The sequence below is a fragment of the Oncorhynchus kisutch genome, linkage group LG7, assembly GCF_002021735.2.
Source record: "Oncorhynchus kisutch isolate 150728-3 linkage group LG7, Okis_V2, whole genome shotgun sequence".
Lineage (NCBI taxonomy): Eukaryota > Metazoa > Chordata > Actinopteri > Salmoniformes > Salmonidae > Oncorhynchus > Oncorhynchus kisutch.
Genome location: NC_034180.2, coordinates 10,144,084 through 10,162,520, shown reverse-complemented (window position 1 = coordinate 10,162,520; position 18,437 = coordinate 10,144,084). Strand labels below are relative to the sequence as shown.

General features: G+C 41.8%; 2 protein-coding genes across 5 annotated transcripts; one reads left to right on the top strand and one right to left on the bottom strand.

Annotated features, from left to right (window-relative positions):
• Positions 1-262: 262 nt before the first annotated feature.
• On the top strand, positions 263-7,269 carry LOC109894171 (claudin domain-containing protein 1-like). 3 transcript variants are annotated; one of them, XM_020487441.2, is made up of 5 exons: positions 263-863; positions 1,004-1,565; positions 2,045-2,152; positions 3,557-3,694; positions 4,996-7,269. In XM_020487441.2, exons 2-5 carry the CDS (start codon positions 1,280-1,282, stop codon positions 5,214-5,216), a joined length of 753 nt encoding a protein of 250 aa, XP_020343030.1. In that variant the 5' UTR covers positions 263-863; positions 1,004-1,279; the 3' UTR covers positions 5,217-7,269. The 3 variants fall into 3 exon arrangements, with proteins under 3 accessions (XP_020343030.1, XP_020343029.1, XP_020343027.1); XM_020487440.2 differs by having other exon boundaries at positions 1,001-1,565; XM_020487438.2 differs by having other exon boundaries at positions 983-1,565.
• LOC109894170 (N-acyl-aromatic-L-amino acid amidohydrolase (carboxylate-forming) B) lies at positions 5,868-17,108 on the bottom strand. Of its 2 annotated transcripts, none has more exons than XM_020487436.2 (7): positions 16,990-17,108; positions 15,560-15,789; positions 14,684-14,879; positions 13,331-13,424; positions 13,077-13,184; positions 11,185-11,300; positions 5,868-8,349 (listed from the first exon to the last, which is right to left on the bottom strand). In XM_020487436.2, the coding sequence occupies exons 2-7, from the start codon at positions 15,784-15,786 to the stop codon at positions 8,122-8,124; spliced, it is 969 nt and encodes a 322-aa protein (XP_020343025.1). In that variant the 5' UTR covers positions 15,787-15,789; positions 16,990-17,108; the 3' UTR covers positions 5,868-8,121. The 2 variants fall into 2 exon arrangements, with proteins under 2 accessions (XP_020343025.1, XP_020343024.1); XM_020487435.2 differs by having other exon boundaries at positions 15,560-15,786; positions 16,990-17,088.
• Between the last annotated feature and the right edge of the window lie 1,329 nt (positions 17,109-18,437).

The following is an 18,437-nucleotide window of genomic DNA, read 5'->3' as shown; positions in this document are numbered from 1 at the left end:
CACTGAGATGCAGTGCGTTAGGCCACTGAGCCCGAATGCCTGTGTTAACCACAGATATTACTTTCGGTGTTTTTCCAAAAACGAATCGAACCATGGCTGTGTTAGTGCCTACAAAGAGACACCATTCGTTCGCCATTCATAGAACCACCTCAGTGTATTGAAAGGCGAATGTGTAGCCAAAAACTACAAAGCCCACATGGTAGTGTTACACAAAGACGCTGTCTGATGATGCTGCTTTGACAAAAAAAGCCACACCCCTCAATGTTACCACGGCCACAAACACGTCTATTTCTATAATATTCAACAATCTTATTTGAAACCTAACCACACTGCCAACCGTATGCCTAACCTTAAATTAAGACCCAAAATAAGTGTTTTGTTTTCATGAATCTTTACCATAGCCAATTCTGACTCTGTGGCTGTGGTAACTAGTGGAAACCCCTAAATCATACGGAAAAGGAACGCTATCGAGGGAGTTGAATAGCTTCATGTTTATAGTATTTGCTATAAACGTTATTATCGTTTAAATTAATCTGAAAGCCATTACATTGATCGATTTAAATGCATGATGGCTTTGTTCATTCACAACAAATGTATATTTTTTCAAGAAACATGCCACTCTGTCGTGGCGGTTTTGCAGCAGTTAGCTAGCTAGCGTTATTAGCGTTTGATGACAGTCGGTAGAAAAAAGGCGATATCTGTCATTCTTGCCACTTTGATTATTTTCTCATTGCAGGGACATAGTTTTCTGTTTAGTGAGCTAGTTAGATGCATGTCATTACTTAATCATTAATACCACATGCTTATTTGCATTCGCCTTAACAAGATACTGACAGCTAACCCCCTTTCGTCTGTGCTTACCGGTAACTTTGCTGCTTTTTTAATTAACGTTACACGATCTTACTATCAGAGCCAAAATGTGCCAGTCTAAGATCTGAATTAAAATGTAGTTGAATGACAGTTTGCAATACATTTTCTTCAGATTTGTTCTCCTTCAAAGCAGTGAATGGTGGGGTTGTGAGGACCTGGACTACAAGGAAGGCACAGAGGACAGGCTGAGAAGCACTGAAACAACCATCATGCTCAGGAACTGCACTGTCAGTGTTAAGGACATTACTGCAAGGCTGTTAAGTGCTCACTCACTAGCTGGTGTCTTATAGTGACTGCCCTTATCCCCTACTTTCAACTTCCCTTCATAAGGCACGAGTCGACACACTAACAAATGCAGTAAAAGTAAAATCATTTTTACCCACAAACAGACACTCTTGAATTGCAAACCATGGTGGATAACCGATACGCTACGGCCCTGGTCATTGGCTCTGTTCTGAGTCTGCTGGCCACAGTCTATCTCTCCGTTGCCGTGGGAACACAGCACTGGTACCAGTACCGAAGTCCGCCCGGTAACCATGAGGCCAGCAACGCTTCGGAGCTGCGCGAGGACTTCATCAACGGGGAGTTTGATGAAAAGGCTTACAGCGACACTCTGTTCCGCCTCAACGGCACACTGGGCCTGTGGTGGAGGTGTGTGCAGGCACCCGGTCAGTCGCACTGGTTCAAAGAGCCTGGTAAGAACCTACACACACTAGAGCGGGTCACCGAACACGACTAAGTTGCATTGATTTAAAGCGTCTGCTAAATGGCATATATTATGTTGAATATATGTAAATATATATATATTACAGCATTCATTGCAGGTGTTGGTACGGAAAGGGTGTGCTGGATACACAGGTGCACCAGTTATACAGCTCTGTGCCCATCAGTGTTATACACCATGCTAATATTGAATTATAAAGCAAAGCCTCCTTTTTTCTGATACCCACACAGGAGCAACACTGGGTTTGCTATTAGTATAAATATTTGGTGCTTACTGCCAATGAGTTTGGGGTTCAATATGATCGCAGGTTGTTGACAATGCAGCTTTTTAAAGGCAATTTCTGATGGAGAGGACATCTGCAGTGTTTAACCGTGAATGTGAACATTTCCTTTAAAAGCTGCAATGTCGACAACCCACATCAGATTGAATGTCTGTCTCTTGTTCTCTCAGATCCTAAGATGGTGACACAGTGTGTGAGCTTTACTCTGCCTCAGCAGTTTTTACCCAAGTACAAAGAACCGGGGAATCACAACACTGGGGAGGACCTGCTTCGGACATGTGAGTCTTGCCTTGCAGCCACACACACACACACACACATACATACAGTGCCTTTGGAAAGTATTCAGACCCCTTGACTTTTTCCAAATGTTGTTACGTTACAGACTTATTCTAAAATGTTAAAAATTAAATAAAAAATCCTCAGCAATCTACACACAATACCCAATAATAACAAAGTGAAATTGAGCTCAGGTGCATCCTGTTTCCATTGATCATCCTTGAGATGTTTCTACAACTTGATTGGAGTCCACTTGTGGTAAATTCAATTGATTGGGCATGATTTGGAAAAGCACACACCTGCCTATATAACTCAGCACCCCCTATCCACATCGATGGCACAGTAGTGGAGAAGGTGGAAAGTTTTAAGTTCCTCGGTATACACATCACAGACATGCTGAAATGGTCCACCCAATACAGACATTGTGGTGAAGAAGGCGCAACAGCTTGTCACCTAAATTTGGCTCCTCACCTAAATCCCTCACAAACGTTTACAGATGCACAATTGAGAGCATCCTGTTGGGCTGTATCACTAGGGTTGCAAAGGGCCCGGAAACTTTCCATGGGAAGTTAAGCCCGAGAATTTGATGAATTTAGCTTACATTCAAGGAAGTCTGGGGAGGTGCATCTGTGACATTAGTGGTTTTCAAACAGCAAGATCAGATCAACAATGATGGCAGTGTCAACATAAGCCACTATTTGTTTATGCATATTTCTTTTTCTTTATAAATGTTTAAATAAACTTTTCTAAACCCCCATATCACACTCACAAACAGAAAACATAGGCTTAACGTTAACAATTAATTAGTTGGAGAGTTCTCAAATATCACTTTGATTTGAAACCCCTGTTCTGCAGTTGCACCTCTGCCGACTTCACTCCTGGACTTTCGTCTACAGTCGGTGGCTTGAACCTTACCACTCAAACCCAATCTGTGTGGCCCGCCAGATTCAGAAGCTTGAAAACCCTGTTTGATTTTTTTATTTAATTTTTAATTTATAGAAAAAACTAAAACTAAACATTTGTTTTTCAAACAGGTTTGTTAATGATTTTACTTCAGTTTATGGGGGGAAAAAAATCCCAATTTCGTTTTTTTTTCTTCATTTACTGTAATAACCTTGGTTCAAACATGGCTTATGATTTATAGAAATGAGGTTTGGAAATGTGGTAATTTCCACTGTTGTTTCTTATTGTTACTGACAATCATGTGACCTCTTCTCTTTCCCTTTCTCTCTAAGGGCAAACATACACAGAGACACACACAGCCACGCATTCATAATAAATTCATAATAAGCATTATAAAGCTCTTTCTTCAGATATTGTTTATCCGCCTACGAAACAAAAAAAATAACTTTATTTGTACTGCACTTTTCTGACATTTCTAAGTTGGTTTCTCTGTGTCTGAGCAGACCTGTGGAGGTGCCAGTTCCTGCTGCCTCTGGTGTCCCTAGCCTTTGTTATCCTCAGCGGACTCATCGGCGTTTGTGCCTGCCTCTGCCGCAGCATCACCCCCACCCTGGGCGTTGGAGTGCTCCACCTGCTGGCAGGTTTGAGAACTGCATGGATAATCACAGTGCCTCTCAACTCCCTTAAAACTTCTTGTGACTCTCAAACCCGGGTCCGGGAGCGTAATCATCGCCTGACACTAATTAGCATAATGCAACGGACATAAATCTTCCTAGAAAATCTTCCTATTCATGAAAATCACAAGTGAAATATATTGGAACACAGCTTAGCCTTTTGTTAATCACCCTGTCATCTCAGATTTTCTAAATATGCTTTACAGCCAACGCTAGACAAGCACTTGTGTAAGTTTATCATAGACTAGCATAGCATTAGGCCTTGCTAGCAGCAGGCAACGTTGTCACGAAAAATCAGAAAAGCAATCAAATTAAATCATTTACCTTTGATGAACTTTGGATGTTTTCACTCATGAGACTCCCAGGTAGATAACCAAAGTTCATTTTTTCCCAAAATATTATTTTTGTAGGCGAAATAGCTCCTTTTCCTTTTGAAATCGCCCGGAAATTGCGGTCACGACAACGCCGAAAAATATTCCAAATTAGCTCCATAATATCGACAGAAACATGGCAAAAGTTGTTTATAATCAATCCTCAAGGTGTTTTTCTAATATCTATTCGATATATCAGTCGGGACAATTCGTTTTTCAGTAGGACTGATTGGATACCTCTGTATTTTACGTGAGAATCTCTCTCGGAGCCACCATGTGACCACTTACGCAATGTAGCCGCCTATGGCTATTCTTCAACATAAATGTGTAACTACGTCACAATGCTGTAGACACCTTGGGGAATACGTAGAAAGCGTAAGCTCGTTGATGGCACATTCACAGCTCAATAGGGACTCATTGGAACGCAGCACTTTCAAAACCTGGGGCACTTCCGGATTGGATTTTTCTCAGGCTTTCGCCTGCAACATCAGTTCTGTTGTACTCACAGACAATATCTTTACAGTTTTGGAAACGTTAGAGTGTTTTCTATCCAAAGCTGTCAATTATATGCATATTCTAGCATCTTGTCCTGACAAAATATCCCGTTTAAAACGGGAACGTTTTTTTTCTCCAAAAAATGAAAATACTGCCCCCTAGTACCTTTAACCCTCCCACCACACACGAACACAAACTTTACACCCAACAACATGTAAAGGTATGAATGAAAGCTAAGTCATTCATGATTCATGCCGCCTACCACATCTCGATTTCTCTCAATGAAATTCAATGGTGCTTTATTGGCATGAAATACACATGAACATTTTGCCAAAGCAGAAGGGTTTTCAATGAAGTAAAATGAACAATAAAGTTGCATTCATTGTTGTCTTTCCCATCCAGGTCTGTGTTCCCTGGGCACCGTGTGCTGCTTCCTGGCTGGCATGGACCTCCTCCACAGGGTCTCGGTGCTTCCCGACGGTGTGGACGGCTCCCTGGGCTGGTCCCTGTACCTGGCCCTCATCTCCTCGCCACTGGAGATGATGGCGGCCGCCCTCTTCCTGTGGGCCGCCCGGAGCCACCGCCAGAACTACACCCGCATGACGGCCTACCGGGTGGCCTAAACAGACTGGGTTTCTTTTATACGTCAGGGTTGCACTCAGTAAGAGCATAATGTTTTGAAATGGAAGACGTGGAGTGTTTCCAGTAACATGCAGACTCCAATTTGTAGAAGGTGAGATTGTTTCTATGAAATGGCTACGTTTCTAAACATTTTACAAACGGCATGTTTAACTGAATGTGACCCTAAGCTAATCCTAAATGGCAGTCTACACAACAATGATCTATACTCCTGAGGGGTATCCTACGAAGCAGGTTTGAGTAATTAGCAAGGTGACTTTGGTCAACTCCGAGTTCAATTCGGGGCACCAGTCATACGAAAGTGGCTCACCTTTTAGCCAAGTACATTTCTATGGCAACGAATCCATCAGAACTAACCTGCTCCGGGGCAGGCTAACTTGCAGCTAACTCCACTTACCCTGAATAAAATGACTGAGTCGTGAGTTGAGGACCAATGAAATCCGATACCCCTTCGAACAAAGATTGCGTGGTCATCCCTTTCATTTGAGGAAGACGAATGATTCAATATTTTTAATTTGATAAAATGTTTGTGTAAAAAAAAATATTTACACATTTAGTAATGACAGAATGCATTTTAAGCGTCACTCGATGTAACACTTTTGTATAATTTCATAAATAAAAAAATATTGATAGGAGTGGGTAGAAAGTGCTTGTGCATTGATAAGCACATTGATAAGCACACCGAAGTCAGCATTCATGAGAATAAAAAAATAAATAAAGACGGTTGGTTCATTTTGGAAAACCCTGAGTAGTTTTAGCTTGCTTCCTAGGATACTCCTCTGCTCTTGAAAGGCCTATGTGTGTTTGCGTCTGTTAACCGTCCTGTTTGTAAGTAGAATCTGGGTCACGTTCAGAGGGTTGCAACGTACTGAAACATTGCAAATAGAAATGTGATCATTAGAGCTGACGTTTCTTACTCGTCATGTCAGAGTATCTGAAGGCTCCATAACGTTGTGCCCCACTGAACACAGCTCAAGTGATTTAGTGCTGGGCTTGGGACAAAAGTCTGCACACTGGCCTCGCCAGGACGAGGCATGAAGAGCACAGGGTAGCCCAGTGATCCACTCTGTAACAACTACGCCTTTACATTGTCGTCGTCGTGACAATCTTCCCCATTACTATACCTGATTGACAGATTTTAGGGTGACTAAACCTTCGACACCTTAACTCCACCCCATAGGGGTGGCCTAAACAATCTCTCCACCTTAAGCACAACTGTTCGACAGCTCACACTAGCCAATCTAACCTCAAACGAGACATCACCTGTATAAACATATCCTAAGAGCTTCTCACTGTCGTAGAGGCAATTGTTTAATTTGATTTGACTTTTAAGATGAATTTGTCCCCAGCCGCACGTACTGTATGTGTATAATGTTTAACAACACCTGTGGTTGATTATGAGAAGGTGAAGTGCGTTTGTTTTTTTGAAACCTGTTTGTTGGTGAATCTTTTAACGAGGCTTTTTAAAATTCAAGTTAACAGCGATTGGAGTCATATTTTGCCTTTGCTTCTGTTGCCATCTCTACCATTTATGAATGAACGCTTTTTGCAATCCTAGCCTTTTTTTTTCTAGTTTTTCCTAAACTAAATGGTTTGTTGCTTTTGATGTTTTGTATTATGTTATCTATAGAGCGTTGTAGTGACTTTTGACCCCGTTTGTTTACATTTCCCTTTCTTTTTTTTTTCAGCTGATGAGAATATTCAGTTTAATTTTGTGTCATATGTTGATTGAATGTTTTGGAATGTAACCACTTCTTTCCCATTGTCATCCATATTTATTGACATTTATTTGAATGTAAAGACATGTTATCCTGGGTTGTTTTGACGCCACTATAGCTAACCTGTGTTTTGATCTTCCTCTTGATGCTCGTGATATTTTGTTTGGTTATGTTGAAGTAAATGTAGCTCCAGTACATAGCTTTTCTGAAGCCTACAGTGTTTTGAAACAACTTGTGGCTTTTGTAAGCGTTTTTATGTGACTATACCTAAAGCACACTGCATACCTGTTTCCATAAGAATAAAGTTCACCTATGCTGACCTCCTGTCTGAGTGTTAATATTGTATGTGTGTGGGAGTGTCTTTTAGATCATTAAATGGTGTTATGTTACACACATCTCAAGTTCAGGAGGAAAGACCACACCTGAAACCAATTTACTTCATTCGCCAATCAATGGCTGTATATATTTGTGATCTTCTGTAGCATTTCGGATCCCTTCACCACCCCCGTCTCCTCCCCTCTCTGCTCTTCTTGTTTTTTTCCCCCCAGGATACATTAACTCTGCACCAAGAAGAAGATGCCTCCGGGACTCCCACCCCAAACACTCAGTCGTCATCTGACGATACCTTGACGACCGAGCAGTCATCCTCCCGAACCATCACTTCCCATCAACCATCCTGAACCATAATGCCCTTTCAACCACTGCAAACCATTAAGCTCCTTTAATCATCCAGGGTTCCTCTCAATGCTGCGACACCATCTCTGACTATGCCTACCGAGATCCATTCTACAACCACCTATCAATCATCCAACTTCCTGGCAAACTCGAGCTCCTTTCTGCACGACGTCATTCTGCATTCATACCGTTGTAAGCTTTTCCTGCGTTAAACTATCTCAAAGGTGTCGTCTGTACCTAGAAAACACAAGATTAAATGGAGCAGTGCAATGCAACATTACATCACTATGAAGACAACTACTTAAACAAAAAATGTAAATGTTTAATTGACATACTAGATTATTGGATTGAATTGCATAATTTAACATACAGGTATGCCTGATGTTATTTGGTGATGATAAAAAAAACAATGGAATTCAAAATCAATTGAAAATGAGGTTAGACTAGTTAGTGCTTCTTAAGGTTGTGTGTGTTTTCCCTTTAATTATCCCACTCTTTAAATTCTCTTTTCCTCCCCCTCTCCCTTCATCAATCTCTTCACTTGCAAGGGGGGTATAGTGACTGTCATCTTTCGTGCCAGGTGGAAGGCAATACTCTTCTCATAGTATGCACACTCGTTCACAAAGAAGGGATGGAGGACTTCTTCCCCTTCGTACTTAACTATCTCCCCAGAAAACATCAGGAACATGGGATCTCCCGGATGGAGGAGGCAGAAGTCATGGTCCTGGAGAGAAAGATTGCATTTAGATAATGACTAGGTCTATGCTGATTTTCACTAACCAAATGCTAACTGTTCCTTTACTCTAACCCTAACATTTGATAGTTTGGGCATCTATAGACCATAATCAAATCAAATGTTATTTGTCACATGCGCCGAATAAAATAGTCAAATGCTTACTTACAAGCCCTTAACCTGCACAATGCAGTTTTAAGAAAAACAACAAAAAGTAAATGATAAGAAAAACGAATAATTAAGGAGCAGCAGTAAATAACAATAGCGGGGCTATATACAGGGGGTACCAGTTCAGAGTGAATGTGTCAATGTGCAGGGGCACCGGTGTTGGGGTAATTATGTACATGCAGGTAGGGTTATTAAAGTGGCTATGCATAGATAATAACAGAATAGCTGTTCAGGAGTCTTATGTCTTGGGGGTAGAAGCTGTTTGGAAGACTTGGCGCTCCGGTACCGCTTGCCATGTGGTAACAGAGAGAACAGGCTATGATTAGGGTGGCTGGAGTCTTTGATCATTTTTAGGGACTTTCTCTGACACCGCGTTGTATAGAGGTCCTGGATGGCAGGAAGCTTGGCCCCGGTGATGTATTGGGCCGTACGCACTACCCTCTGTACTGCCTTGCGGTCGGAGCCTGAGCTGTTGCCATACCAGGCAGTGATGCAACCCATCAGGATGCTCTCAATGGTGCAGCTGTAAAACCTTTTGAGGATCTGAGGACCCATGCCAAATCTTTTCAGTCTCCTGAGGGGGAATCAGTTAAAAACCTAAAGAACGTTGTACCCCATCGGCCTACCTGTCATGTATGGTGTGGGTGTATGGCAGTGTCCTGAAGATCACAGCGTTACATTTCAATAATTCCCTACAGGCCTATTGTGGGAACATATTTTGAGTTGGGGGTGCTGGAATTGGGAGGGGGGGGGGGGTCCCCTTCATAATAAAGCATTTCATGCACCTGTAATCACAGTTTTAGGATGTCCACACATGGGGCTATTTTTTAGCAGGGTCTGAAAAAATATGTCTTTTATAAACGCATTTTATGCAATTCTAAATCATTTTCATGATAGAATACATTAGCAGAATATTTCTTTAATTCCCCACAAATGTCCAAATTCAGGCTACTGTGCAACACACTATTCAGGTATTCAATTTTGGAACTTTATACATTTTTTTCATTTTTATAAGAATTTATTTTATCATTATTGTATATGATTGTTATTATTGTAGGCGTATTTATTCATCTAAACAAGTTCTTTAAAATATGCTGAATGTGTTTTGTTTCATTCTGTTGAGACATTTATGTTGGCTAAATTAAGTTTGATCTGTCTTTTTAATTATGTGCTCAGTATTTAGTTAAAGATATGTTATAAGTAAGCCTTTTGTCAAATAAATATCATTAGCCTATTGCTGTCATGTGTTGAGTACGGTAGGCACTAGCCTTTTGTCAAATAAATATCATTAGCCTATTGCTGTCATGTGTTGAGTACGGTAGGCACTAGCCTTTTGTCAAATAAATATCATTAGCCTATTGCTGTCATGTGTTGAGTACGGTAGGCACTAGCCTTTCTTGGTCATTTCTGCAATATAGACTGTTCAAAACTACTGTGAAGGTTAACACTAGCTTTTTAAAATATTATATCATACAGTGAACACCTAAGCCTATGCAATGCTCTGATGTGTTTAGTGCACAAATCTCCGACAGCTGAACCGTGAGGTGGACAATTATTGTTTAAGATAAGTTAAAACCAATAAAACAACATGCTATAAAGTTTAGCATTTTTCTAAAAATGGAAACACAAGGAATAGTTTTTGTCATTTGTTTTAGGCTCTTTTTAAGGACATGTAATGTGGCTCATTTGGCCAATATCCATCGTTTATTGATGGCGCTGGCTGCGTGGGTGGACGATCTAATGCGTTAAGCACCCAATGCATATGAATGACCGGTACATTTCTTAAATGTCCGATAAATGAAAAATCTTCCCAATTACTTGTCCGGCGCAAAATAATCATAATCGGAAACCCTGATATGTAGTATACTGTATACAGTATATAGTATAGGCTACAGTAGGCTACAAAAGAAACTTCCCAGTGACACTGATTCACCCAAATATGAATATGAAGCAGAGGCTACTCACTGGTGATGGCCGATGAGCTCGTGCCAATATCTCAAGATAAGATACTTTGAAAAACAATGCTGTTCACTCAGAATCACTCAAACGTTGTTAGGAATTTTTCAACAGGCATTCCTTTTCGAACGGTTAGACCTATGTTTTTCTCAAAATAGTATTTTGAAAATTGTGAAAGGCAAACTGGCAGCTGTAACCAACCATAGAAATATAATCCAATGATGACAGTTCCCATTCATGTCAGGACTGGCAGTCATTGCTAGAGTTTAACAGTCAAAGTGCCATGGTTAGAGGTTCCAAAATCCTTCTATGGATTATATCTACAGTATGGCCACAACTCAAAAAGTTGTTTTATACTTGGCTTGCATGCTGCCCAAATTGCATACCTCCCAACTGTAAATGCTTGTGATAAAACTTAATCCACAGCTCCATTTTTTAGAAGCTAGTTATCGTCTGTAGCTAAATTATGCTCTCTGATTTAGTATTTTGAATAATTTAATTTGTCTGTCCAGACAGGTGTATTATATATTTTTTGTTGGTTGCCTAATTATGGTTGAATTATTTCAATTTATCAGAGGGTGCTGCAGCACCCCAGGCACCCCTACTTCCCGCAGCTATGCATTAAAGGGTTCATGTACAGGACTTTAACCGACTGCAGTTAATTAAGATTCAATTATATACAAGTGCAGAATGTTCCTGAACCTGTACTTGGGGATGTATGGCAGCAGTGATTTGATTGGTCTCTGGGTCTCTTGGGTAGTATACACTCTTCACAAAGGTGTACACATCGTCCACCTCGCCACCTTCAAAGGCACTTCCTGGTAGAGATAAGATGAGAGAAGGTTTGTAATTGGTTAATGACTAGAATAGAATCTAAAATGTAATTTCTCTTGAAGGGGAACTTGTCTTGATATGGAATCATGTAGAAACCAAAGAAAGTGTTAAAAAAATCTAGACATATATTTTATATTTTGGTTTCTTCAAAGTAGCAACCCTTTGCCTTGATGACAGCTTTGTACACTCTTGGCATTCTCTCAACCAGCTTCATGAGGAATGCTTTTCCAACAGTCTTGAAGGAGTTCCCACATATGCTGAGCACTTGTTGGCTGCTTTTCCTTCACTCTGCAGTCTAACTCATCCCAAACCATCTCAATTGGGTTGAAGTCAGGTGATTGTGGAGGACAGGTTACCTGATGCAGCACTCCAACACTCTCCTCCTTGGTCAAATAGTCCTTACACACCCTGGAGGTGTGTTTTGGTTCATTGTCCTGTTGAAAAAACAATAATAGTCCCACTAAGTGCAAACCAGATGGGATTGCGTATCGCCTGCAGAATGCTGTGGTAGCCATGCTGGTTAAGTGTTCCTTGAATTCTAAATCAATAAGTGACAGTGTCACCAGCAAAGCACCCCCACACCATCACACCTCCTCCTCCATGCTTCACAGTGGGAACCACACATTCAGAGATCATACGTTCACTTACTCTGCGTCTCACAAAGACACGGCGGTTGAACCCAAAAATCTCAAATTTGGATTCATCAGACCAAAGGACAGATTTCCACCGGTCTAATGTCCATTGCTCATGTTTCTTAGCTCACCGAGTCTCTTCTTCTTATTGGTGTCCTTTAGTAGTGATTTCTTTGCAGTAATTCAACCATGAAGGTCTGATTCACACAGTCTCCTCTGAACAGTTGATGTTGAGATGTGTCTGATACTTGAACTCCATGAAGCATTTATTTGGGCTGCAATCTAAGGTGCAGTTAACTCTAATGAACTTATCCTCTGCAGCAGAGGTAACTCTGGGTCTTCCTTTCCTGTGGGAGACTGTTCTTTCTCTTTTCTTATTTGAGCTGTTCTTGCCATAATATGGACCTTGTATTTTACCAAATAGTGCTATCTTCTGTATACCACCCCTACCTTGTCACAACACAACTGATTGGCTCAAACTCATTAAGAAGGAAAGAAATTCCACAAATGAACTTATAACAAGTCACACCTGTTAATTGAAATGCATTCCAGGTGACTACCTCATGAATCTGGTTGAGAGAATGCCAAGAGTGTGCAAAGCTGTCATCAGGGCAAAGGGTGGCTACTTTGAAGAATCTCAAATCTCAAATATATTTTGATTTGTTTAACACTTTTGTGGTTACTACATGATTCCATATGTGCTATTTCATAGTTTTGATGTCTTCACTATTATTCTACAATGTAGAAAATAGTAAAAATGAAGAAAAACCCTTGAATGAGTAGGTGTGTCCAAACCTTTGACTGGTACTGTACATATACATTATATAAAAGAGCACAGGACAGTTACAGAACACAAGACAGGAAAAAATACTCAAAATACAATAACCATAAATGCAGTGAAGACCAACAGCATAGTGTTGAATGGTAGGCCCATGTGCATGAAGAAAATCTCATTGTATCTGTTCCTGGTACAGGGGAGCTAGATGCTTGTAGGTATGAATTATGTTCATGCTATTCTTGTTGTTGACCAAGGCAGTAGACTTGGTCGCGATGATCGAGGGTTGTGTATTCTGTGTGTAGAGGATGTGAGGGGTCAGCAATGTTTACCGTTGATGGGAGTTCAAGTACCTGAGTTGAAGCACTGGACCCAATCTAGTGTCTGGTCGACCGCCTCCTTCATGATGTTGAAGATGTCGGCTCTGACCACACCATGGGGTTGAGGTCCCACCTCTATCGCTGTGGAGTGACAACATCAGAATTAATACATTTGTCATGTAAATGGGAAAACATACTGAAAATACACTGGTTTCTTATGACAGGAAGAAGATTGCATGGTGTGTTTCCAATGAACGCACAACACACGCACGAGCACAAACACTTACAGAAGCCATGCTTGCCCAGGGAGTCCTGAGAGTAGGCATCAGCTAGGGGTAGATCCAGCAGGATAAACCTCACGGGCGCTGAGGTTATCTTCCTCTGAGAACACAACAGATGAACTCTTTACACTCCAGTAGAACCCAGATTATAGTAGTCAGATGAAGCCCTTCTCCTCATAGAAACTGGGTCAGATGGTACATGCACTTCCCATTTAAGACAGCAATCGAGTCATGTTGAAATTATACACTCCAATCAGATTATTAAAGTCCAACCAGCATTGTATTTGTAGCTAAATTTCCATCCAATTGGCAACAGATTGTCATACGAATATTATAAAATCCGCATAAAGAAACTATGCCAATGTAACAGTTTTAGCTTCCGTCCTTCTCCTCGCCCCTACCTGGGCTCGAACCAGCCACCCTCGAAGCATCGTTACCCATCGCTCCACAAAAGTCGCGGCCCTTGCATAGCAAGGGGAACAACTGCTTCAAGGTCTCAGAGCGAGTGGCGTCACCGATTGAAACGCTATTAGCGCGCACCACCGCTAACTAGCTAGCCATTTGACATCGGTTACACCAATTTCCCACCAAACAGACTTGTTACAGATAAAAATCATTGTGTGATGACATAGCACAGACAAGTTTTACTTTTTCGCAATGTGTTTCCATCACATTTTCAACTCTACAGAGAGTTTTTTTGTGACAAAACCTTCTGTAAAATAGCAAATGTACCTACTCTGTTCTTGACACTTGCGCTCGCGCCAACAGCACTGCACAACAGCTCGTAGGTACAGATACAAACTGTAGGCTAGTCTACATTAGGAGATTATTATGGATAAGAGCGAGAATATTTAATTTTGTCCAATGGCTGTCAAGCATCGATCATCATTCACCAACCTGTGAAGTTCATCATCATTTATTTCATCTGTAACCTAAAAAACTGCATCGTTTTCCGAGTGGTAGTGGGAGGACCACACACCATGTCACCGTGTGACTCCAATTTTACTTAGACATGATGGTTAATATATCAATATTTGCGCATTAAAGGGTATCCCATCAGATCCCATCACATTGAGGGAACAAATGATCTGTCGCCATTTATAAGTTGTACTGAAACTTCCTGTTTCCATGAACCATCCACTTCCCCTTTAAAACAGACCCATCTTTATTCCCTTTTAATCTAATGCTCTCACACCAAAACAGAATAAGATACACTTTTGACCCTAGAGACCCTACATTGCGGGGCTAGCAGTACTAAGGACAAGGGGACGTTGTTTCAAAGTTCAGGTCTTGGATCAGTTTCCCTTGTCCTTCATTTTTTCCCTTTATTTTATTGGATTGAACTGAACCTGTGGTCACCTGGACTTGTCTATAGATGTGCATGATGACCCAGTCTTGGACAGAGTAGGAGATGAGGCTGAGGCCCATGTTGGCTGTGGTGTTGTGGAGGTCACACACCAGGTCCATGGCCCCCACGTTGCCCTTGGGCCCAAGCAGTGTGTTCAGCTCTTGGGCTCGCCTCACCTCGTACGGGGTGGCATCCGTCACAGGTGAACTAGGGAGGGAAAGAGAGGGGGAGAGATATAGAGAGAGTAAGAGAGAAGGGAGACAGAGAAAGAGAGAGTGGGAGAGGGAGAAAGAGAGAGTGAACGAGTGTACATACAAGAAGATAGGTGCATCGTCTTGGCATGGCAGAATGCAAACTACTCATCTTTTCTGGTGAGAGACTGAGATGAGGAAGTAAATGCCACCAACTCTTTGGGATGCCATCCCTTAGCTCTGTAGGGTTAAGTACATCTGGAGTATCAAGTAAGTACCAAGAATGAATATGAATTATGATATAGTCCCATTTATGCAAAAACTGGAATAGACTGTTCAGATAGGTAGTGGCCTTGGTGGCCAGGTACATACCAGGCCAGGTTGCAAGATTCTGAATGTTCCAAAACAATATCCAAAGTTATCTGGAAATGTTTCCATGACCACATTATTAATTAACGGACTCCACGGAGGAGGGATACATTACATGAAAGCTATATTGTGTATGCTATATTGTGTATGCTATATTGTGCATGCTCACAATGCATTGTGTAATTATTGGCTTCTTTGCATAGTGGTAAGATCTCATTTCTGATTCATACAGTCCATACTTGTACATTTGTAGATGAGGTGAACAATCCCTTTATGGATCACACTGATTGTATGTACAGTTTCATTTGTTCTTATGGCAACGTTTACCTAAGTATGGCGTCAGTGAAACAGCGGTTGAGGTCCATGTCGGTGTATCTTTTGCACACTTGGACAGCACGTGGGTTGGATATGACCGTGGTCAAGGTTGCTGACCCTGCCTTCTCCAGCTTCTGCCTCTGCAGCTCCCTCACCAGGTACACGCCCGACATCTCGTTGCCATGGGTACCGCCGCAGATGGCGACTCGGGACAGCGCTGGGAGAGAGACTGGCTCCATCTGCTGGACAGAGGGACAGAGGGAGAGAGGGGGGGAGAGAGAGAGAGAGAGAGAGAGAGAGTGAGCACAGCTCAGTGAGTACAGCCTTGCCATTGAGAAGGGTAGACACAGGAAAACCTGGCTCCCTGTAGAGGAAAGGCTGTGCAACCACTGCACAACAGCAGAACCTGAGACGGAGCTGCATTTCCTGTCAAAAAATGTCAACAACAAAAAAACATGTCAAAAATATAAAACAATTAGAGAGTGTCCTTTCCCCAAATTTGAAACCCTTATTCAAGGTTTCAAAGACCTCTCTGATGAGAGTAGGCTACCCGTACTGTTGGGGGAGGACGCAGAGAGCTGTGGGTTGGCAGCACACTACATTGCTGCCTGCCATAAGTTGAGGGACAGTGTCTGACAAACCAATCAACCTGCACATGTACTCAATGCTTATTGTGCTTATTGTTATTGTGCTTATTGTTATTGTTGAATGTATGGTTATTTTAACACTTGGTTATTGCTGTTACTGTTGTCCCATTGACAATTTTGATTCTCATTTTTATTTTATATTGTAAATATCCAAAATAAGCTTTGGCAAAATGTACATTATCACGTCATGCTTGTAAAGCAAATTGAATTGAATAGAGAGAGAGAGAGAGAGAGAGAGAAAGAGAGAGAGGGGGGGGGGGGTAGAAGGAGAGAGACATATAGTAAAATAATAGCCAAAGTGTATCCATATATTAATCTTTGAGCTCTCTATCACATCACTCATTTACAGGGCTGCCGGCAAACACATGGTGAGCAGGCATTTGCCTCAGCACTTCTCACCTCCTCTGATTTAGTTTAAGGGTCCGACCCTTTATTCCCAATTTTCTCCTAGAATGACATACCCAAATCTAACTGTGTGTTTTCCGTTGTCCTTTGAGGAGGCTTGAATTGTTAACCTGTGCGTTTGTTTCCTGAGTGAGTTTTCAAGACTTAGTGGGGTTTTTTTCATGTGTGATCCTGCGGTTACTGTCTCTTCTCTGCACCTGGATCCAACCTCACCACATCACAATAACGTGTCCTGAACTTTAACACTCTGTCATATAAACAGACCCACTTTGTTTGTCTTCACTGTGCCAGAAAGCAGGGAAAATCAACATTCCAGAGAAACAGGCTAGCAGGATATGTAACAGCTGATATGCCAGTATGTGTTTTCCAGCCACTCTGGAAAAGTCTTACCTTGCGGTGTAGGTGAAAGTGCCTTTCCTGGCTGGGACTACAGTCTCCCTGGTCCTGTCTGACCAAGTCATGCTGAGCAGCCAGCAACCTTTGAACATTTTTATTAGCCGGCACACGTGTGAGTCAAATTTCACAATCTGTAACCTACACCAGGACCTTTCAGTGCCAGAGGCAAGAAAGACCCGACACACACACACACCAGACACACCACACACACACATACAAACAAGCACAAACCCCCAATTTTCACAGACTGAACTTTCATTGATCTATCCCTCCCTTCTCTTTCTGGTGCCTCCTTCCCGTAAAAAGTCATTTTCAGATCAGATTTCAGTTAGCAACATTTATGATGTAATAGGAACTCCCTCTGCTTGTCCTAAACCACTGCAGTACAGTGCTGAGAGAGGTAAGACATTGGTCGTGATCTTAGCCATCATTCATACATTTTTCATAAGTTGTTAGGTGCAAGGTTTGTGGGGGGTGGAGGAAAGGAAGGTATGGATGAGAAAGACGGTTTGTGGGGGTGTGGGGGAAAGGAAGCGATGGACGAGAAAGAGAAGGTTTGTGGGGGGTGCGGGAAAGAAAAGGATGGACGAGAAAGAGAAGGTTTGTGGAGGGTATGGGAAAGGAAAGGATGGATGAGAAAGAAGGTTTGTAGGGGGTGGGGGAAAGGAAGGGATGGATGAGAAAGAGAAGGTTTGTGGGGGGTGGGGGAAAGGAAGGGATGGACGAGAAAGAGAAGGTTTGTGGGGGGGTACGGGAAAGGAAGGAATGGATGAGAAAGAGCAGTTTCTTGGACAAAAACGGTCCCAGAGCAAAATGCAAATTCAGCAATCAACATATCTTTAGCAACACAATTGGTGTCTAGTGGTGCTTGTAATTCATATGTTGTTACTGTGTAATTACCTTTTTAGTGTAATTTTGAGTAAATACTTCGTAATGTCTGTACCGTACAATAAAGTGCTACCAAAACATATACTTTCCCTGTGTCAACTAATAGCATTCTAAAGTGGGTGTGCTGTACCTCTAACGCTTTCTTCATTTTCTTCCTCATTGCCTTCCCTCTTTGCCTGTTTTGTCCTCCTTTTCTATCTTCCTTTTGTCCCCTCTCTCTCACTCTTCCTCCAGAAGCTGTAATTAGCCCACTAATCCTGTTGGGTTAGTCAATCACACATAAGACTCAAACAGGACAGGAGAGATTAGGAGCTGAGGGTGGCACCACATGTACCCGAGTGGTGGAGATTTCTTCTTCTTCTTCTTATTCTGCGGTTGTCCTATGGAAAGTGAAGAAGTGTGGTTGCCCCATTGAAACTTTGGTTGCCCCACGGAAAGCCTTCTGCTTTCTTTGTAGATGTGCGTCATGTCCGGCCGGCATGTGATTTCCGTGAATCAAATTGGTCTGGACAAACACACACAAACAAAAATCAACGTTTATTGGTCGCATACAC

Bases quoted from the DNA above. Each gene is read 5' to 3' on its own strand.
- LOC109894171 (XM_020487441.2), top strand. From the start codon at position 1,280: ATGGTGGATAACCGATACGCTACGGCCCTGGTCATTGGCTCTGTTCTG. The intron at 1,566-2,044 runs GTAAGAACCTAC...TTGTTCTCTCAG, and splicing joins GCACTGGTTCAAAGAGCCTG to ATCCTAAGATGGTGACACAG. The intron at 2,153-3,556 runs GTGAGTCTTGCC...GTGTCTGAGCAG, and splicing joins GGAGGACCTGCTTCGGACAT to ACCTGTGGAGGTGCCAGTTC.
- LOC109894170 (XM_020487436.2), bottom strand. From the start codon at position 15,786: ATGGAGCCAGTCTCTCTCCCAGCGCTGTCCCGAGTCGCCATCTGCGGC. The intron at 14,880-15,559 runs GTAAACGTTGCC...TTCCCTCCCTAG, and splicing joins TTCACTGACGCCATACTTAG to TTCACCTGTGACGGATGCCA. The intron at 13,425-14,683 runs GTGACCACAGGT...TTGTGTTCTCAG, and splicing joins ACATCTATAGACAAGTCCAG to AGGAAGATAACCTCAGCGCC.